Below are 20,984 nucleotides of genomic sequence, written 5' to 3' on the forward strand. Positions count from 1 at the left end.
GTGAGGTATACAAGGAGAAAGACGGCCTTTCCTTTTCAGGCTTTATCTTCCCTTAGCTGTACCAAAAGTTTTGCACCCGCCGGTGCTGCGTTGAACGTGTCGTACATTCTCATATCCGCATCAGTCATGCTCTTATCAATCTCACCATCAAAACGCAAGAAGAACGCGGCTACAAGTTTAGTCAGCTCCATTTGTGCCAGGCTAAATAACATTTTGTCAGTAACTCCAGATCGATACAGGAGGGCACCTGCTTACTTTATCCCAACGCACTTTCTTGTGCCCACCGAGAACGGCGTCCAAGCATCCTTTCGAGCTTGCTCACCTTCCTCTTCCAGCCATCTATCCGGTCGGAAGGCTTCGGCATCTGGAAAAGCTTCCGGGTCCCGGTGAATTGTATAGTTTTGTGTACCCACAGTTGTGCCAGCCGGTACACGAACACCTGCCACGTCGATCTGCTGCCGAGCCGTTCGGGGTAGGGTTGCTATGATGGTTGGGTATCTTCGCAGAGTCTCACTGATGACGGCCTGGAGATAAGGCAGCGTTGCACAGGACTTGTAATCCGGAACCTGAGAACGATCGCCGAAGTGGGAGTTAAGTTCTACCTTCAACTTTTCTACCACGTCGGGTCTCTGCAGACATGCCCAGACAACATATACGAAAGTGTTGGCCGTCGTACCAGAACCTCCGAACATCCCTCCCATAGACTCTTCTGCAATTTCTGAATCCGTTAGTGGGCGACCAAGAAAGCCGTCCTTATCGCCATTTAAGACGTTGCGCAGGAATGGAGACTTTGCACCGCGTTGACGTAAGCGCTGCACTATTTTAACAGCGTAGTTCTTCCACGTGTTTACGTCTCGAAAGTAGCCGCCCACATGCCCCGGGAGCCAAACGCCCCATTGCTCGAGAGAAGGCATGAATTCTTTCTGCCAAAAGTTCAGCGCAAAAACATAGATGGGGAAATATTTTACGCACATAGATAAATGTCGGCTTCCAGGCGCGAAGGTACGGCATGACTTCGTGTGGCTTTCCTGCTCGGATCGAACCTGGATCCTCATCAAACATCAAATGGTAGACAATATCAAAGCCTAGCCAGTGAGACCATGGGTAGATGTCAATGGAACCATCGACGCATCTAGCCGCCCACTGGTTAAGCATGGTCTCAATCTTGTCCGAGATGTTTGCCTCAAAGTCGAGCATTGCCGCCTGTGAGAACCCACGACTCAATAGCTTCCGCCGCTGTCTATGGGCTTCAGGGTCACGGAAGCTCATCATATGGTTCTCATGGAAGATGCGTTTTGCGCGATAGAAGACTTCTTCTTTGACGAAGACGTCGCTGGTATAGATTTCGCGTACAGCGGCCGGCGAAGCAAATGACAGCTCGTTGGGACCAACACGCACGACAGGACCATACTTGAGATGTGCGGCGTGCACTCGCTCCGACTTCTGACCGTAGAGGTTGCCATGGCGAGCCCATAGGCGGGATATTTTTGCTAGGGGCGGGCCCGGAAACTTTCGTAGGGGGTGTAGGAGGAGATTATAGGAGAGAGTGGAAATTGTGTATGCGGCAGCAACAAACAGAAGGCCGAGCGCCAAGTGGCGTGGCTGCGAAAGCAAATCAGAGGCGGCCGAGAGCATGATTGATCTTCTTGCAGGTGGTCAAAGGTAGACAACGGGTGGGATTTCAGGAGCGCTGCGAAACTCTTAAGTGGCATGCGGGAGGGCGCCCCGCTACGGGGCCGATAGGGTGCCTTCTAAGGATGGATAGCTCTCCATCTCTTCCTCCACATATCGAGCAATAGTATCAAGCAGTTTCTGTCACCGGATAATGGCTTTCGAAGTCTAGCACCCCAGGTTCCTGGGGAGATGAATCGTTGGGGAAATGGAGAACCTATCCGACGCCGCCAAGACTTTATGTCCGCGTGTACCTGAACCTCGGACCAATATAGGGTTTCCGACAGGTACATCCAGGACAGTGTGGAGCAGCCGACCGGGGAGATGGTGTCTAGCTAAAAGTTGCAGCATTCACCTATGTCGTCCCCAGCCGCTGCACGATCCGGGGTACGGGGTTCGTGTGACCCATTTTGTTCGCCTGCGGACCTGGGCCGTGGACACATAAATGACGCCGAATACCATCCTGGCAATCCAGCACTTGCACTCCGTCTTGTCTTCTGCCACCGAAGGTCGCAAGCTTGTCCTAAGCCGATAAGAAGGTTCTCCGTTTCCTGGGTTCTTCGCAGCCATGAGTGTCAAGTCTCACACCAGCGTGGACATTGTGTCTGAAAAGGTGCTCCCACCTTCGCACCATGAAGATATGGCTCCTGAAGAGGTTGCATTCGACCCAACAGCAGACAAGAAATTGGTCCGGAAGATCGATATCCACCTGATACCTATCCTCTGCCTGTTGCTCATCTGTGCTTTCGTTGACCGGTATGTCGTGCTCCATCAGACGCAATCCCCTTACTGACCAGAATTTTCACAGAATCAACATTGGTAATGCTCGAATCCAAGGCCTCGAAGCATCTCTCAATATGCATGGCAGCGACTATAATACTGCTTTGTACACCTTCTTCATTACATACGTCCTCTTCGAGGTGCCCTGCAACATGCTACTCAAGAAGATCAGACCTTCGGTATTCTTGTCAGCGATCATCGGATGCTGTGGTGTTGTGACCATTGGACAGGGAGTCACAGCTAGTTTTGAAGGTCTTGTTGCCTGTCGAGTTCTTATTGGACTTTTTGAGGCTGGTTTCGTTCCTGGCTGCGTCTATCTCATCAGCATGTGAGTGGCTGCTCGTTCGTGAGAGTAGCAGACACTCATCAGCACCAGGTACTACAAAAGGCATGAGCTACAGTGGCGCATCAACTTGTTCTATGCCGCGTCAATCCTCTCGGGGGCCTTTTCAGGCTTCCTCGCATACGCTATCGCGCACATGGATGGCATAGGAGGCTACGAAGGCTGGCGCTGGATCTTCATCCTTGAAGGTGAGTGCTGGAGGGCACCCCCCTTCCCCCCGGATCACGCTGACCAATTCTGTAGGTGCCGCGACAGTATTGATTGCATCTGGATCATATTTCGTCGTTCCGGACTGGCCCAATACAGCACACTTTTTGTCCGAGGACGAGCGAAAGATGGTTCTACAGCGACTTGCCGCAGATACACCTGATAGCAGCATGAATCACTGGAATAAACGGACTGCTGGTCGCGTTTTCGGGGACGCCAAGATTTACCTTGGGTAAGTGACCTTGTTCCAAAACTGGTCGGGAGACTCACGATCATAAAGCGCCGCAATGTACTTGGGTATCGTGACTTCAACCTACGCGACATCGTTTTTTACACCTACCATACTCCAGCTGCTGGGATACACGTCGTTAAGAGCTCAAGTCATGTCAATTCCGATCTATCTTGCAGCAACAGTCGTTACACTAATTACCGGCATTGCCACGGACAAGCTACGCCACCGCTTTGGTTTTATCATCGCCGGTTGTTTGACTTGTTCCATAGGATATGCCATACTCCTCTCGATGATGACGGTTCCTGTTGGAGCTCGCTATTTTGCGCTATACCTCATCACTTGTGGGTGCTGGCTGGCACAACCTATCACTGTGGTATGGCTCAACAACAACCTCGGAGGGCACTACAAGCGAGGAATCGGGGCCGCGGTTCAGCTCTCTATTGGAAATTGCAGCGGTGTAGTGGCAAGCAACATCTTTCTGACTAGCCAGGCGCCAACTTACCATCTCGGCTATGGTATGGGCCTTGGCTTTGTCTGGTTGTGCGGGTTCGCGGCCATAACCTTTCTCTTCCTTATTAGACGTGAGAATAAGGTTCGCGACATCGGTGGCCGTGATGATAGGCTGAACCTCCCTGTACAGGAGCAACAGAACCTGGGCGACGACCATCCTAGGTTCAGATTTACTTATTGAAAGGTGGTGGGCGTCTCAGGCAGGCCACGAGCTATCAATCAGCTCATGCAGTGGATCCTGCCCAGAAACTGCTACTTTTGTTCTTGTGGAAGAAACAGCTATAGTGGTTGTAGCTGTAGATATCAGATACACGTTGTGTCAATACTAGACTACAGTCAATAGCAAACGAACTGCAAATGCATAGAGGTATTCTAGGCGGATAGAAAATCCGTTCCGTTAGAGTTAAGCCCGATTGGCCCGACCAGTCAGCTGAGCCAGCTACTAGACGTCCACGGTGCTCTCCCGCTTTTTTTCGACCACCCTCCTCCTCATCCTCCAGCACCAGCAGCGACGCCTCCGATGACCACACTAGAGCAGTGCAACATTCATCCTTGTTTTCTGGATGTGACTCTATCTTGCACGACTTGGACGATTCTGAGATTGTTCTAAGAGTCGGAGAATGGCACCTGACGCGTGGAGAATCAGATCTAATACCTAAGTCGTTGTTGGTCATGGGGTCCTCGCGCCAAGCCCAGCCTTCGCACCAGCATCTATCTGTTGACTGCCTTCCTGGTGTTTTCGCAGAGCGTCATGGACGTCTCGTCACGGTCCCGACAACCTGGCTCACCTCCGACTAAGCGGCGGAAAGCACAATTGGTCTGCAACTCCTGCCGTGAAAGGAAGACCCGCTGTGATGGAGTCCAGCCGGTTTGCTCCCCGTGCCAGAGTCGCGGCCAATCAGACTTCTGCCAGTATCAGCAGTCAGCCCTGAAGACACAGAGATATGTCACTGAGCTAGAGAGAAGGGTAAAGGAGCTCGAGAAAGGCAACGCCGTGTTGTTGGCTGCAAGGGAAACGCGTGATAAGGGCCAGCGTTCAAGTGGCTTGACTCCGCAGCTGCCTCTTGCACGAACGAATGAGCTTGGGACCTCTCCTTCGCAAACGCGTCCACCATTTTTGGACCACCGCGAGGAATATGCTGCTAAGGCTGGCTTGACCGTGGATGGGCTAGCCACTGTGTCTCCGGTGCCTCTCCAAGCAATCGAGTCGGTCTCGTTTGGTAATTCCTCAACAATCGCATTCCTGCGCAATCTACTCTCCATGGTAGACGGCACCACATCACTTCAACATCCACCGAACAACCTCGCGGAATCTTTTGCGCCAGTGTCTGAAGCAGAGGATCTGGATCTTACAACATTGACCTTACCTAACCGTCAACTTGCAGACAGCGTTGTTGACTCATTCTTCGCAATCGTCCATCCTCTCTATCCCGTTCTACATCAACCTACATTTACAACCCATTATCATGCCCTCTGGACGCCTACCGCGAGCTTGCAGAAGGGAACAAGGATACGTCAAACCCCTTTACTCTGGGCTACCGCGAACCTTGTGTTTGCCTTAGGCTCTCAGTTCAGCGAGCTTGTCGAGCCGTCCGAGAGGGCGCGTATATCTTCACAGTTCTATCGGCGCGCGCATGACTTGTTGGCGGGCCACCTGGCTGACACTTGTTCGATGGAGGGCGTACAGGTCTTGCTCCTAATAAGCATATATCTTCAGTCTACACATCATGCCAGCCGGTGTTGGAATATACTCGGACTCGCAATCCGTTCTGCACAGGGGCTGGGCCTTCACCTTGAGCAACGACATCAGTCATGTCCTACACAACTTCAAAGCGAGATTGGCCGAAGGGTCTGGCACAATTGTGTTATTCTGGACAAGCTGCAGTCGATGACATTTGGCCGACCATCAATGCTCACAAAATCAGCCGTGAAGCCTCCAGTGGCAGTAGACGACGAGTATCTCGCCTGTGGTGTTCAGCCGACGGGTCAAAGTTCGCGACTATCATTCTTCGTTCTCTCTATAGACTTATTTGACATTCTGTCAGATATTCTCGCTACCGTCTACTCCTCGGAGGATGGGAAGTCGTCCAGCGAAGGCAGCACGAACAACCTCCACGAGGTTATCAGATTGAGTGCGGCTCTTGATAAGTTTGCGTCTAGCATTCCTCGCCATCTCCAGTTTCATGCCCCGCACCAGCACGAAAGCGCCGAGGAGCACATCGACAAAGTTTTTAAGTTACAGTCTAATGTCCTACATTGTCGCTACCTATATGCACGCCTTATACTACTCAGGCCTTCACTTCTCTCGGCCTGTGCAGATGCTCAGTCATCAAATCATCTGCACGGTGCGCAAGGCGTGGCGGGTTCATTGGAGTCACAGCTCAATGCTCGAGCTTCAAGTGTCTGTGCCGATGCTGCCAGGTCGCTTGTTGCAGCTATCCACGCGAACATGCACTCTGTTTTCCGCAATTCTGTTTGGTACACGGTCTACTTCACTTTCTCTGCAGCCACTGTCCTCGTGGCATCAAAGATCTACAACATTCGTCGCCTCCAAGACTTCAGTGAGTCGACCTGGGAAAGTTCGGACTATCAGGAAACTTGGGGGAAGATTATTGATATACTGCGCTACCACGAAGATCGTATCAGCTCTGCAGGGCGTGCGAAGCAAGTGCTGGAGGCGCTCGGTTCAAAGGTTGAGGCTATGGGCGAACGGTCGCACCTGACCACTTCCGCGGCCGAGAACAATTCTTTCCGCGCTGATCCTGAGCGTCGCGACTGGACCGCAGAAGACTTTAGCATTCTCAATCTGAGCAATGCCTGGTTCATGCAGGAAATCACGAACCTGGATTTCCTCAATATCGGCACCGATATCTAGTATTGGTAATGGCTGCCGAATTTTGCGAGGTGACAGGATAAAACTACTAGATAACAGCATAACACGGGCGTTATGAGAGGATATGTTCCCATGATAACCGCTCGCATCAGTAGATGGAGCTGTAACATTATGATCCGATGCTGCACCGCTGACCAGTGTCGATGTTCGGACTTAATTATTCGCAGCCGTAACGAGCTAGACAGTGGTAGTTGAGCTAACGAAGGGGGCAGTCTGAGCAAGTCTAACGGATCTATGACCTACCCGTCTCGACACGCCATGCATTAGGTATTTCGATAGGCTAGGTCGGGCTTATATATTGCTTTATATGCACTTCGTCCACACCAGTTGAAACGCATTCCGTCGAAGGAGTGCTTAGAGCCTCTCCCGCTGCCAAAGGTTTCGCCAATGACACAACTGCATCATCGATGAGCGAGGTGTTTGTCTTCGTTGGTGAAGTGCGGCTGCGGCTTCAAACGTCAGTGTCATGCTCCCGCGGAGACGGCAGCGTTAGATACTGCGAATCGCTTCTAGAGCATCATCAATACCGCTGATCTCCAGCTCTCACCTAGGCTGCCAAGCATACCATTCCAGAGAGACCGTGGAATGTAGTTGAAGCTATAAATGCCGTCTTGAACACTCTTCCGTTACTAGTACTAGTAGCACTACTCGACTTCGGCTCAGCACTATTCGACATCTAGGTATACCTACTTGTTTCGCACGCTCTGTCGTTGCTAGGTCACCTGCCTCTAAGTCATCATCGTTTAAGTTCACTGAAAAATACTCGCTTGCGCCTGGTATTGACTGACTTAAGCGCCTCTGATCTAGAGTCTAATCCAAGATATCGGCTTAATCTTAGCTTGCTTCAACCTGCTCCGCTGGAGCTTGACGTGACCTCGGATTAGATGGCCACGGCCCTGGTTTGACAAGATGCTGGCTATGCTTCAACAAAAACTCTCTCGAAGCTTGTATCCTTTCTAACAATCCTACTCAAAGGGGGCCACATGAATATTGGAATGCTTAGTCAAAAGTCACGACTCTAGATTGACTTGGTTGTATTAAGCTAGGCCTGATACTGTCTAAATGATTAGAGAGAATGATCTACACTCCATGAGTTATCATGAAATAGACGGTGTTCGATGACATATCAGCTAGCTACCCATTTGAACCCCTCTTACCAAGAATGGTAAACGATCAGAAGAATGGCAAGGCTGCAAAGAGACCACCAGGAGTCGACGAAACGTACGGGAAGGCTCGCAAGAATTACAGCAGACCACCATCTATAAGCCTCTGTGGGCGCCAGTCACTTTTGCCGTCTTATGAAGGTGATCTGCTATAGGTCCAGGGAGCCCGTTGCTCAATTTGTCAAGCCTTTGTGGTAACCTTCTAGCAAACCCAGGAGCCTTCCTGTCAAGTTTTTCGATCGCTGATGAACGTGCATAAAAGCTCAATATCTGAATCTACACAGATAACATGATTCAATTCAGACTACACAACTCAGTCACAGGCCCATGGACCCTAGCCACCCGGTCTGCGCGACATGAAATCACGAGCGATCCATGTAGTATTCATATTAGACCCCAGCTAGCAGCGGCAGCAGTCTCGAGGGAACAGACCACTCACCCGTCACCCAGCGATAAATGTGTGTCGCCCGCAGGTCATCTATGACGTGATCCCCAAATAGTACCTACTATTCAGCTCTAAGGCCCTATTCAGATACCACATTAAAATCCCTATGAGGACTTTGATCGGAAATCTCGCGATGAGGACGTCGACGTCGCTTGTGATCTCCGAGCTAGCCTGGCTTGTGCAGGGTATGCCTCCCTCATCAAACGCGAAACCGCGGCATCAACAAAAGTCTTCCCAAGCGCGATGATCAGCCCATTCTCGGCCGTTATCTGGAAAGCGACCGTTCCAAACTCATCAACATATATTCTTCATACAACATTGGTTTAGACGGGGCTATCAGACCCATCTTAATGAGTTGTTGAAGCCTTCGCTCTCTATCTGGCGATTCATTCGATTGCATCGATAAGGTATACCTTGCCTATCCGTCTGAGGCATGGACTATGTACGGTCTAAGAGATTGTTGCGGGCTAGGTGTCGCCCAATGATGGAGGCTGTTGGGTTGCATGAAGTGCACTGATGACGAGGAGGCACTGATCTACAATATGATGTATCAAGCGGACCACTTCCTTGCTGCCGGGTGTTGTGTATCTCGCCGACATAATGGGTACTTACTGGAGATATGACAAGCAGAGGCTGCCCTACATTGTACAAGAACCACTGACTTATTACACCGGTAGACTGGTCCCCACATGCCTAAGTGTTTTATGTAGCACAACGATAGGAATCAGTACACCAGCGAGCTTTACCGAAACCATATGGTTGAAAATTCGGGTTATGCCATGACTTTTACCTTTCTTTAAGGCATCTCCATCAAGTAAACCTCTTGGACACCCCCTCTTGGGTACCTTTTTTCAGTTCAAGGCACCGCCTAGGAGATCTTCCAGACCGCTCCTGGGCACCCCGAGACAGCATACTAGATCACACTCATGTTACTCTGTCTCCTTGATCATCTCTTATGTCTTGCCCAAACCCGATGTGAGTATCACTTGGGTCCTCCTCTTGTCTTACACAGGGCTTGTAGGGAATGCGCTGCAGAAAGGATGATTTATAAACAAGGACGGACGGACTCAGACGGCGCTGGCACAACGGAAGTGCTCGCTTCACTTGGTACGGTGTTAAGAGCGACAACTACTTTCCTTCAGATCTTGACGGCACTTGAATCAAATTTAGTTGCCGAAGTCAACGCCGACACACGAAGCCAACCTCGCGAATGCATTCCGAATGGCTGACAACCCGAGCATGTCGCTAGTGCCTGCCAAGTGGCCCGAAGTAGACTGACTGGGTGGATCTAGGCCTCATTTAGGTCACCTATTGCATCGTCACTCCAGGACAGATGGTAGCTTTGTGAGCTTAGACTAACCTAGAGCATTACCGAATGGTGTTACATACTACTTGTTATTCTACGGAGCCGGGCACAAAAAAGCACTTACCGCGTAGCACCTGCTAGCCTGTCCAAATGATTTCACTTTTCAATTCCCAACGTTATCATGGGCATCTGTATCATGCTAAACCTCTGCACCCACTCCAGGACTTACAAACATTCCATGATATATGACTGCTTCGCTAAATTACCGATGGAGAAAGAGATACCGCAACTACCGCCCCGCTATTACCTACCGAGATCAGAAGAAGCCCCGGAAGATGATATATGTTGAACCTAGCTGGCTTGTGTAGCTCGGTTTGGCGAAGTTTGTGAGACCATTATCTTCTTCACAACGCTGCCTTGAGGAGAGTACTTTCGATTGTTCGGGGCCCAGGGTGACAATGGCGGATTGAACAGCTAAAGCCTCACTGTGGCCAAACATGCGCGGCCGGCAATTTTCTTCAGAATCAGAAGATTTCTAGCTCGTGCAGTATAAGTATGGCGAACTGTGTGTTCTGTATCACTTGGCTGCTATCAAATCGAGCAGGATGCATTTACGCAAATGTTGATCGTTTTCGTTGCCTCTGTTGTACACTCAATCCTGATTTCAGTAGCTATAATATGTACCAGTGAAGTTTGGTCGAGGTTTTCCACCCGCGGACCCTAGGTATACCCCATTCTATTGTTTAAAGCTTACTCTCAAGTCTTACTACCTATGTAGCAAGCGCCATGTCTAATATATGTCCTTCCTTTAGGTGTTAAGTGGCACCGGAAGTGACAACGAGGTTGTAGGTTAGGGCGATCATCCCTTTAGCAGCCATGAAATGCCTAAGTATGTCCCAAATGAACGACTTGGCACCATGATTCTATACCTTATCTCGTCAGTCTTGTGCAGTCCGATACTACTTAATGACAGTGATAGTAGAGGCGACAGTGACAGCAGTGACACTGCTCATGGCGTTGAGCTGCGTAGGGTCAAGCCCTGTAGACATATAAATCAGACACCTTAGGTCAACGTTGACGTAGCGTGAAGACAATGTCAACGAGCGAAGTCGACTGCTGGGTACCCCAAAACCAGTCTGGGATAGAAAGAGCTCTAACAAAGTTCACAAAACCATCGACTGTCTTCAAGAAAACCAGACTCAGTTTAGTGAGTCGCAGCAGCCAGCCTCGATCGCGATAGTAAACATGCCACATCGAGGCCTAATGAGGCCGAAAAGAAGGTTGTTGACTTGCTGAATATGGTAGGCGACCGGCCTCTGTGAGTCAACAACACACTAGCCATCGTGGCTAGGACTGAGCTCAATGCAGAGGAGACAGCAAAGATGCAGCCGCACACTGTGGGTCCGGAAGAAGTAGTCAGTATGTAGACTGGCATGCAACTGTAAAGTAATCGATGCTATACAGAGTGCTGATATGTTAGAGGCGATGGTCACGATCACACGAACGTTGCTTTGATGTTCTGCGCTGCTATTTCTGGCGTGGTTATGAGCAGTACTTAAGGATGCAGAAGGACAGATTTGCACCAGGTAGTACAAGTTTCAGCTTGAGTCACAATCTGCTGGGGGTTGCCTCGTTCTTAGGCCGTGTGGCAAGACACGTCGGCGGGTATACTGCAAGCTCAGAGCCTACTCAGAGCAAAGCACAGTCCCTCCCCAACCCGTGGAACATAGAGCAAGCCTCGGTAATGGGCACCAACGAGAGCCCCGTCACGGCAATAAAGAACCTTGTAGCATTTAGTCCGGATCGAAGGCAAGATCCTGCTGTTGTGGCCGTCTGGTATAACGATACCACAGCTAGATTGACAACAATGCAGATAGATAAGTAACGACTAGCAGCACTACGGTAGGCAGACCTGTGAAGTCCAGCACCAGGTGCTCCTTGTTCATCGACGTCTACATTTCTTCGTACCCCCGATCATTCTGAAGAGAGATGAGTACATTTAGCTACCGAGTATGTTGTTTCTCATTGATAGAGGTCGGCTCACACATAAGTCGATGTACTTACTATATGGCCGAGCCCCTCTCGCTTGCTTTGTCCAATTGCAAGAACATCATAGGCTCGTCTCCACCGCTATAATGAAATGTGGTATCTTGACTTCTAACGTTTGAGCGGGGACAGGACAGCATGGACCTCAGAATGCGTCGCTATCAATAAGAGCGATGCTGTAGATGGGACGGCAATGCTGTTTCTGCCCGGCAGGACTTCCAAACCAACTCTAGTGTGTCCAGACTATGTTGAGACCAGCTGGGGTGCTCTTGACCACAGGATTTGATCACCTAGGAGTGGGCTGATTTGACTTTGGCTATAGCCAGGGGACTAAACCTTCATATAGACAGCGAGGCTGCACGATGGAGGGCTAAGTAGGTAGGCTACCTCTAGCTGTCAATCACCGGGTGAATCTAGGAGTGATGCTGGTCTAGTTGTTTACTTTAGGCGAGTTGCTGACACTGTTTCCAAGGGAGGGGAGCTTAAGCCTCGGAATGACCCAGGTCATGAAGAAACATTTTTACGGGCCCAGTAGGTACATGAAGCACTCGGAGCCCGCTGCTCAACTTTGTCGATTCTTTATTGTGCCCTTCTAAGAAACCCAGGAACCTCACTGTCAATTTGTAGACCCCTGGTACCTCTTTTCCTCTGGACTTACAACTAGAAACACGAGTGTTCTACCTACACTCACAGACTTCTCTTGGTGTGAGTAGTCATCAGGCCCCGCAGCTGTGGTGAGGATGGGCCAGAAGATGCCAGCACGGGCGCCATATAAGAACACAGTAGGTATATGCTGTAGTGAACACCCATACCGAGTATTCCTGAACTGCTTCGGGATGTAGTTGGTCCATAGACTTTGTTTGCATTTGCAACATCGAGACGTGGTCACTGCTGCGGCGTAGAGCGTCCCGTCCTCCCTTGGGCCAGGCACCGAAGACGTCAAGGTCGCCGTCAAGCACTGCGGGGGAATCGCATTCACGGAGTAAGCTCCATGAGAATGGGCTATTGCGCAGGTCCAAGTTCCCAGCGTCTTTGGATACGTGTCTGAAATACGTTGCACCAATGGGAAACATTAAAAAGGTATAGCTTGAGTATTAATGGCAGCGTGAGGTTTACTAGTATTCAAAACCAGCTACTGCTACATCACAAACTACTGTAGTAACTTGCTCAAGCAGAATGGTAGCCAGAAGTTCTGTGCTGAAGATCAATGGAGTACTCATCTCTGCGTTGCAGCATCGGTGGAGACCCGCTGGTGCGCTATCTCTTGGAACCAGAGTATCGTCTTCTCTCCCGACCGTGATATCAGTGGTGATCCTAGTATGTTCTTCATGACACCGTTTAAAAACCCTTACAAGTCATCAATGCGATCAGAGGTCCCGTCCAACATAGGAAGATCCATCGAAAATGCTTTTAACCTCCCATCGAGGACCTCAGATCGGTGCACCAAATTCTCAATCTTGCGGCTTGTTCAGCAGTGCCAGTATCGAACGAGTCTTTGAGCCCTTGACCGAGAGTATCCATCATTGACATGACTTGACCAGCTGATTCGTATTTGGAGCTCAGATCTCGAAGAACCTGCCAACAGAGATAATACTTGTGGGTGCTAATCGCACGCACCTCCCAGTCGAGCGAGGTGCTGTTCATGAGATGGGCCACTGCGGCCGGTGCCAGTGCAGTAACAGCGGTACTGGGTATGTACTGTGTGAGGTTCTGCTCATACAATGACAAGTAGACCGAGGTTATGGTGTTCAGTGCTGTTGCTACGACCTCGGACTTGTTAGATTGTTCAGGAGTCGGTTCGAGCTTGTGAGACGGGTTCCAACAGTGCAGTGTCACCACGGCAAGGGACCAGTAACCCAAGATGACGGCTTGGTGGACTCGAAAGCTCGGCTCACCAGTCTGATCCGCAATGCTCCTCAGCCTCTCATGCCAGTGCTCATACCATGCTGTTAGAAGCTCTGCAGGCTCTTGGACGGACGCAAGACTGTCCTGGCTGTGTTTGCTGTCCATTGTCACCTGGATAGCGTTGCATAGCTCGTGCAAGGATTCTTGAACATTGCTGTATCGTAGAGAATTCGTCTCATAGTCGAGGAAACCAGTCGTTTGCATCTTGACGACCGCGGGCCGCTTTTGAAATGAGGCTGGAATCTCGAATTTGCATTGGCGTGGTCTCCGAGCCGCCAATGACACAGTTGCATCCCTTGCCATTAGCGACCAAAATGTTGCTCGCAAAGCCGGACGTGTGTCTGACAGTACCTGAGCATCAGCAAGCAGCCTAGCGGAAAATTTGCTTGCCATTCGCATCCAGTAATAGCTATTCCGGCCTTGCGAGTCGGTTTCATTGTAGGTCATGAGGATGAGAGTTTGCAGAACCAGTATCGGATCTCTTTCTGCGTTGGCTCGGACCAGGGACTCAACTTGGCGAGCGAGGGCAGGTTGGCGACTGGTGTCGTGCCCTACAAGAGGATACGAAACCATGAGAACTGCTTTGAGCAAAAGCAAGCTCGCACTGCCCGAATCTTTATCAGAAAAGACAGCCGAGAGCTGAAGAAGATCAACCATGGGTAGGGTGGGGTGAATCCATCGGCCATAGGCTCGTATGAGTTCGCGACAAGTATCATAATCCGGCAGCTCGAAGCATCCTAGTGAAAGAAGCTCGTCCCGGGTGTGGTGAGCGAGCGTGGTGGCCAGAGGTTTGACGGATGAAGGCAAGGAGTTCTTCTCATTGAGATGGACAGCTGACGCAATATCCTCATGGGACAGGTCGCCGATGGAAGGCACTGTAGTGACGCTACTCGCTTGGCTGGCCCAGCTCATCGTCGACAGCGGAGTTCTAGGCTCGTCCGTAGTTGTCCTCGGGCTTCCAGACTCTGCATTGGAAGAAGGGCTCATTGAAAAGGCCTCCGTACTCGAAGAGCGGCCATGAGAGCCGAAGATCCTGGACACGAGGTGGCGTCTCTTCCCTGGGACGATATTACAATCAACTTGGCCTCGCTCGCATCGGGAGCACTGGAATCTCCGTGCAGCGATATCACATCTGACCTTCTTTACTCGGCATGCTTCACATGCGAGGGGTGACTGTGGTTGTTTCAATTTGCGCTTCAATGGACGTCTTTCATCCATTCTGTCGAGCGATATCCACTGCTATAGTGTGACGTTGAGAGTTCTTGAGCAATCCCCAGATGCTGACTGCTTTGTTCTTATTGATTCGGGGTCCCGGTATGGCGTTTGCAGGAGGTGACAATGATTCGTCGAAAACAGCCACCAGCCTCGAATCCGACCTGCTCAGCCTCGCTTCCGTTCTTGGAACCTTCCCATGATTCGCTAAAGGAGCATGGGCCGGTCGTACTCTCGGCATGTGGGTCTCATCCCGTCGACAAGAGCCTAAACCCCAGCAGCGGCTCGTGCTTTCAACATAGAGAACTCTCGCCACGTGCGAGCAGGTGGGACTTGCAGAAGCTACAAGTTTTCTGTATGGACTCTCGACTTACGAACTCCGCCCTGAAATTCCCTTTTTCCTCAGGCTTCCCGTAGTTTTCTCCATCGGTAGATCGAACAACCTGAATTCCAACCCATCCGCCCCTTCGTCGCCCACATCGAAAATAAATTCGCCAATTGATTGTCCTCCATACACCACTCCTTCCGCTGAAAACCACGTTGTTCCACTGGATGAAAAGACGCCAGCTGGTTTCGCTGTCTGGGACTCGAAGATTGCACGCCAGCCTACTTGCTTGCCGTCTGGAGAGTTCAGGCCGGAGGGGTACATGTGACCTACAATGGTAGCAGTGGTACTCATGGCTTTCTGCATAATGGCAAAGACGTCTGTGCCACCGAAGGTCCAGCTAGTTATGACTAGGCCTGGTTCGTCCGTTAGAACATCCAGAGTCATTGTCGAGTTGGTCTTCACGTCAGTGTAAACACCGGCGAATGCAGGAACAGCTTCCTCTTTTGCTGCCTGATCAAAAGCAGGAACAAAGGAAGAGGTAATGATGTCTGATAAAATCCGTGAAGTAGCTGAGGCTTGGAAACCGGCAGTGAGAACAGTAATACCAATGCCAAACTCCGGCAGGAGGATCATATTGTTCGAGTAAAGACCGAGATCGCCAGACTTGGTATACATCCAGGATGTTCGATTCATTGGCGCTCTGAAGATCTCCCAGGGTGCACCAACCATACTTTTAGGGTCGGAAGTGAACGCCGCCGGCTTCATCCATCGTCGTGTGTAGCTACCAGGGATCAAGGTCGAGTTCAAGATAGCCTTGCCGACTTTGGTGAGGTCGTTGATCGTGGAGTAGTGCCCGCCAGCGGGCTCGAATGCCCGCAGATCCGCATCGAACCAGCTTATAGATGAATTGACGGGTACAACCGCTTGTTCATCCGACGACGGAACAGTATCTGAGGTTGCAGTAAGATCGAGCGCATTGACGAACGTTTCCTCAAAGAGAGTGGAGAATGGTCTCTCGGTGATGTTCTCCAAAGCCATTGTGAAAAGCCTCCAAGCTGCGTTGGAGTAGATAGGGCTTGCGGCGAATGTTTGGAGGACCGGATGGCGGAAGAGGACATTCTCTAGGTAGCCTGGTTCATATTAGCTCGATCTTGGCTTGACGACGGTTGAATGCGTACTCTCATCGTCACAGGGGAATTCCTGTACTACAGGGTCGCCGCAGTAGTTTCCAGGTACGCCTGGTACCTTTGGAAGGCCAGCAACAGCCAGTTTCGCATCAGTCGATGGAGGCTGCGAGCCATCTCGAGTCATACCGGACAAGTGACTGGCCAGGGAACCCACGGTCACAGCATCCCATTCGACTACATCGATTGGACTTGTCTTGCTCTTCTCAGCGTACTGCTGTAGCTCAGGAACATACTGGGTGATCGGATCGTTCCAACCTTGGAAGCCTGCATTGATGAGGTAGACGTAAGTCGTGAGCAGTTTTGAGATGCTTCCTAGCCGGTAGATGGTGTCGGAGTTGACAATCTTCACGCCAGACTCGCTTGGTAGTTTTGGGCCCGTGAAATGGTGGGTGAGAAGGGGAGCGTCTTCATTCAGGGAGTAGATCTCGATCGAGAAGGACGCGTTGTAGTGCAAAGGTCCATAGATGCTCTCCGATTTGAAGGCTCGCACGATTTCATTGTTGAACGTCTCGTTGGCTTTTGCAAAGGTCTCGGATTGGCTAAGATGGGCAGGAGCTGGGTAGACTGCGCCGGCCAATGGGACCGGCTTGAAGCCAGCGGGCTGCGATAAAGCCAGAGAGCTGAATAGAAGAGATGCGAGAAAGAGAGCAACGAGGGACATGATGCAAATGAGACACGGTCGTGGCCTACCTTGAAAAGCTCAGCTAGAACTGAGGCACGCCTTCCATCTTATAGCAACATTAGCGCTAATGCTGCTGCGAGCAGCTACAGCTCGCTCCATCACTGGCACTTGCAACCTCGACAATCGCCCGTCAAGTTTCGGCGCCGCGTTGTGTATTGAGATGGCGGCCTGGAGATGAAGGCGCACAGCCATGAGGTCGAGTGAAGAATTTCCCCTAGCTTTCCTAAAGATAGCAGGCCGGGCAGTCTGTGATTGGTCGTCACAGCCTGGGGTTGCCCCATAACGCGAGAAACGAGCCAAGCCTTGCTGCGATCATCCTACTTCCCCTTGTTCAAGTGTCAACCAAAGTCCCACTCAAGCCTCGCAACACCTGTGGTACCTACTTGCGACCTCGAAGCCTCCGAGCTCATTTCTATGTTACTAGGGGTTGCTGTGGATCCGCGAGACGGCCCTCATACAATGGCCCCCACACTTGTATCAGCAACGCTCTGAGCCTCAACCCAGGCAATGTTGTTTATCGAAATGATGGCGCCTGAAGCGATGTCAACAATATGAAAAGCCTTCCGTGCTCCGGCTCCCATGCTTCGTTCGTGAGCACCAAATAACGAGCAAGTTGGAAACATTGAAGATACTGTACCCGATTATCTGACTCCACAAATCCACAGAACCTCATCCAACCCCGATATCTCGGCACACTGTAACATGAGCCAGTTAGGCAAGCCCAAGAGCACTACGGGCTGCCGCACCTGCAAGTGCGTTGTCTCCGCTTCCCGCGCATGCCTGCAGCTAACTAACTTTGTCCCAGATCCAGGCGAGTGAAATGCGATGAGCAGAAACCTGCCTGTGCGCGCTGCATTAAAGCCGGCCGACAGTGCTTGGGTTACGCACCGTGGAGACAGCTTGGTCCCAGTTCAAAGTCGCCATCTCCGCGTGTCCTCACTCCTTTTAGAGCTGCCAATGAGGAAGAAGATCTGTACTTTCGGATCTTCCTCGAAGATGGGCGTAAGCAAAGTGTCGTGGCTAGCGATGTGGATTTCTGGAAGACCCTCGTCCCCCAACTCTCTGAAGCGGATCCAGCCATACGCTACGCTGCAATTGCAGTTGGCGCTTTCATGATGCAACGAAGGGACATACAGGGTCTTCCAGATGCCGATCTGCCTGCACGCTCCGCGCTCACTTACTACAACAAGTCCATTCAGGAGATGCTCTCAGCGCCGGGCACTGTCAAGAAGGAGACGGCCCTTGTCTCGAACGTCCTATATACTTGCCTAGAGTGCCTCCAAGGCCATGACTCAGAAGCATTGGCTCTCTTCCGATCAGGCAGAAAGATTTTCGAACAGTACTGGAACGATTTTGGTGGCTCGGTCCCTCCAAGCCCAATCACAGATGGTGTTCGACAGTTGCTCGCACGATTAAGAATCTTGGCACTACTGTATGGTCCAGCATACGCAGACTACAGCAGCCCCATCACTGGAACGCCGGCTGGGTCACCTGACAACTCCTTCGATACTCACGAAGAGGCCCGGGCTGCTTTTTTCTACCTTGTTGGCGACATTCATGAACTCATCTCCGAAGGTTCGAGGGCAAAGCTGACTTACGTGCCTCAGAGCAGAATTCTTGAGCTGCTGTCACCCGAGAGAGACGTCTTGAAGACCAGATTGCACGAGTGGAAGACCAGATTCTGGCCACTTCTTGAACCGGGTCTCTATTCCGATGATGATGTCGCCAACCAGATTGCTGTCTTGACTCTACAATGCTCCTACATCATCATGTCCATATGGCTGGCGTGCTCCCTAGCCGTCGACGAATGTGCTTACGACGTGTACCTGCCATCATTTCGAAGACTTGTCAACGTTGCCGAAACTGTCGTGCAGCTTCTCGACAGGTCTGAATTCAAGCAACAGCCATTCTCACTCGAGATTGGCCTCATCGCGCCCCTCTACATGACCATCCGCAAGTGCCGCGATTCAACGGTGCGCCGGGCTGCACTTGATCTGCTCCCAAGAGGAAGGAAACAGGAAGGTCTATGGGAAGCTAAGCAGGTAATTGCAATTTCGGAGCGTGTCATCGCGATAGAAGAGAAGGGTCGCTTAGAGGGCGAACACCGGCCTCGCGAGGCAGCAAGATTGCAGGCTACGATGGTCCATCCTCGCAGGACACGGGCTGATGGGCAGAGGGGAAACGTGGTTCAGTTCTTCTTGTCGTCACGGGAGCCGGACGCATTATGGGAGGTGTGGGAAGAGTGGTTCGAGGCTTGAGTCGAAATTCGGAAGCCGATGGGCGGAATCGATCTGCAGCCCTCCAGCAATGTGAGACAGCAGGTGTTTCTCTGGAACGACTGAGATGGCTGGTTGGTTAGTGCTGCATGCCACGACAATGACAAACATTCTACCGCATACCTTAACAGGCCTCCATTGGCCAGACATCGAAGTTCCCCTGTCCACATGTCACGGGCCCGCGGCTTTCTGACTTTCCACTGAATGAGGTGCTCACTATCTTGCGGATCGCCCAGAGTATTGGTGACATCGACCTAGGTCCTGGATCTCCAAGAGGCTTGTGATTCAGGCACCGGATGGTCGATGCTGTCTACGTCTGCAACCGGCCCATGCCTTAATCGTCGCATCACCGCGAGCCCTCCAGAGCTCCTCCGAGAACTCATTTGGAGTCTTGGGCCTTCTCCCTGACCAACCGCTGATCTATCGCCAGAAGCATAGCATAGACGATCTCCAACGTCGGAATCGCCACACCCAACTCCCGGCCCTTCCGCACGGCCGTCCCTAGAATGACCTCGACTTCCATCGGCCGGCCTGCTCGACTGTCGTGATACATGCTGCTGTACAAAGCTCCCATGGGCCGCACCTTTGCTAGCAGCTCGTCCGCGAGGCTGTACTCCACACCGGGCACGCCAAGTGCTCTGGCGACTTCAATGGCCTCCGTCATCAGCCGGTGGGTCAGTGGTGTTGAAAGATCGGATGAATTGAGCCATGCCTCCGTGTCGGCACCAGTCAGGGTGGTCAGACCGTTCCAAGCCATATTCCAGATACACTTCTTCCACCGAGCGGTCTGGATGTCCTGCGGGACAGTGATGTCAGTCCCACCGTCTCGAAAGAGGGATTCGAGCTCTTCGAGTCTTTGCTGCTCGAGGCCCGCGTCGAGGTTTGGATTGGGGAAAACGCCGAGCTCCGTGTTCTCCGCGGATCCGTGGTCAACGACGCCCGGGGTATGCTGAGTGGCTCCGACCCAAACCTGTGGTTGCGATGTCAGTTCTCGAGTAGTGGGGCAGGCCATGTCACTTAGTTAAACTTACCACGCCGGATATGATGGTACAGCTTGGGAAAGCCTTTCGGAAGGGGTCCTCAATGCCCACGCCATTCTGCATCAGTGCTATCGTGGTCTTCTTCGGGTCCACTACTGGCACCAGCTGCTTAAGCACTGAATCTGTATTGACGGCTTTGTTCACACAGACGATGTGGTCGTAGGTCTGCTGGGCCTCGTCCGGTGATCGGAGGACCTTGGCAGGCTTATAGTTGTGCTGGCCATGATTCTTGCTGCGAATGGTGACGCCGTTGGCCTTGACTGCTTCATAGTTGGAACGCGCACAGACAGATAGCCGCACGCGGGGATTGCGCTGGAGTATGAAGGCGTAGAAAGATCCTATGGCTCCGAGTCCATATAGGAGCACCTCGATTTTCTTGGTCATGGCGGGCCTCTCGTGTGCCGGGCTTTTGGCTCTCGAGATGGCGATAAACACTTCAAGGGTTTGAGCTAGCTGGTAGATGACCGTTTGACCATTCGAAATTTGCGAGTTGGCTCAATGTGTAAACTGTATGAACCGCGTCGCTGAGGTTAACTGGTCTTGCCCTTGCGGCGTAGGAACCTAGTTGGAGCCTTGCCTTGCGGATCTTGAAAGTGATCGTAGTAGGATGTCGGATCTATTAACGAAGCAGCGTCTTGTTAGCTGTTCAGACGTTGTCAGCGCGCCTTGTCTGTGACATGTTGCTGATTAAGGCGTGCAGGTGGGGAAATTATTAAGGGAGCATTTATATTATATCTCCATCACTCACAGACACATAC

General features: G+C 51.4%; 7 protein-coding genes across 7 annotated transcripts; 3 read left to right on the forward strand and 4 right to left on the reverse strand.

Moving 5' to 3' along the window:
- Window positions 1-35: 35 nt before the first annotated feature.
- Window positions 36-1,635, reverse strand: HMPREF1541_09388 (uncharacterized protein; the record flags this gene model as incomplete). The annotated part of the gene is made up of 3 exons (XM_008714062.1): window positions 36-201; window positions 256-923; window positions 973-1,635. The coding sequence occupies 3 exons, from the start codon at window positions 1,633-1,635 to the stop codon at window positions 36-38; spliced, it is 1,497 nt and encodes a 498-aa protein (XP_008712284.1).
- Window positions 1,636-2,239: 604 nt separating this feature from the next.
- Window positions 2,240-3,924, forward strand: HMPREF1541_09389 (uncharacterized protein; the record flags this gene model as incomplete). Its single annotated transcript, XM_008714063.1, has 5 exons — window positions 2,240-2,427; window positions 2,480-2,779; window positions 2,828-2,982; window positions 3,038-3,233; window positions 3,282-3,924. The coding sequence occupies 5 exons, from the start codon at window positions 2,240-2,242 to the stop codon at window positions 3,922-3,924; spliced, it is 1,482 nt and encodes a 493-aa protein (XP_008712285.1).
- A 570-nt stretch (window positions 3,925-4,494) lies between these two features.
- HMPREF1541_09390 (uncharacterized protein) lies at window positions 4,495-6,618 on the forward strand (the record flags this gene model as incomplete). Its single annotated transcript, XM_008714064.1, has 1 exon — window positions 4,495-6,618. The coding sequence occupies one exon, from the start codon at window positions 4,495-4,497 to the stop codon at window positions 6,616-6,618; it is 2,124 nt and encodes a 707-aa protein (XP_008712286.1).
- A 6,388-nt stretch (window positions 6,619-13,006) lies between these two features.
- On the reverse strand, window positions 13,007-14,413 carry HMPREF1541_09391 (uncharacterized protein; the record flags this gene model as incomplete). Its single annotated transcript, XM_008714065.1, has 1 exon — window positions 13,007-14,413. One exon carries the CDS (start codon window positions 14,411-14,413, stop codon window positions 13,007-13,009), a length of 1,407 nt encoding a protein of 468 aa, XP_008712287.1.
- A 670-nt stretch (window positions 14,414-15,083) lies between these two features.
- On the reverse strand, window positions 15,084-16,889 carry HMPREF1541_09392 (uncharacterized protein; the record flags this gene model as incomplete). Its single annotated transcript, XM_008714066.1, has 2 exons — window positions 15,084-16,171; window positions 16,220-16,889. 2 exons carry the CDS (start codon window positions 16,887-16,889, stop codon window positions 15,084-15,086), a joined length of 1,758 nt encoding a protein of 585 aa, XP_008712288.1.
- A 723-nt stretch (window positions 16,890-17,612) lies between these two features.
- On the forward strand, window positions 17,613-19,168 carry HMPREF1541_09393 (uncharacterized protein; the record flags this gene model as incomplete). Its single annotated transcript, XM_008714067.1, has 2 exons — window positions 17,613-17,662; window positions 17,716-19,168. 2 exons carry the CDS (start codon window positions 17,613-17,615, stop codon window positions 19,166-19,168), a joined length of 1,503 nt encoding a protein of 500 aa, XP_008712289.1.
- Window positions 19,169-19,565: 397 nt separating this feature from the next.
- HMPREF1541_09394 (uncharacterized protein) lies at window positions 19,566-20,610 on the reverse strand (the record flags this gene model as incomplete). The annotated part of the gene is made up of 2 exons (XM_008714068.1): window positions 19,566-20,156; window positions 20,218-20,610. The coding sequence occupies 2 exons, from the start codon at window positions 20,608-20,610 to the stop codon at window positions 19,566-19,568; spliced, it is 984 nt and encodes a 327-aa protein (XP_008712290.1).
- Window positions 20,611-20,984: the final 374 nt, after the last annotated feature.

The sequence above is a fragment of the Cyphellophora europaea genome (assembly GCF_000365145.1).
Source record: "Cyphellophora europaea CBS 101466 unplaced genomic scaffold supercont1.10, whole genome shotgun sequence".
Taxonomy (NCBI): Eukaryota; Fungi; Ascomycota; class Eurotiomycetes; order Chaetothyriales; family Cyphellophoraceae; genus Cyphellophora; species Cyphellophora europaea.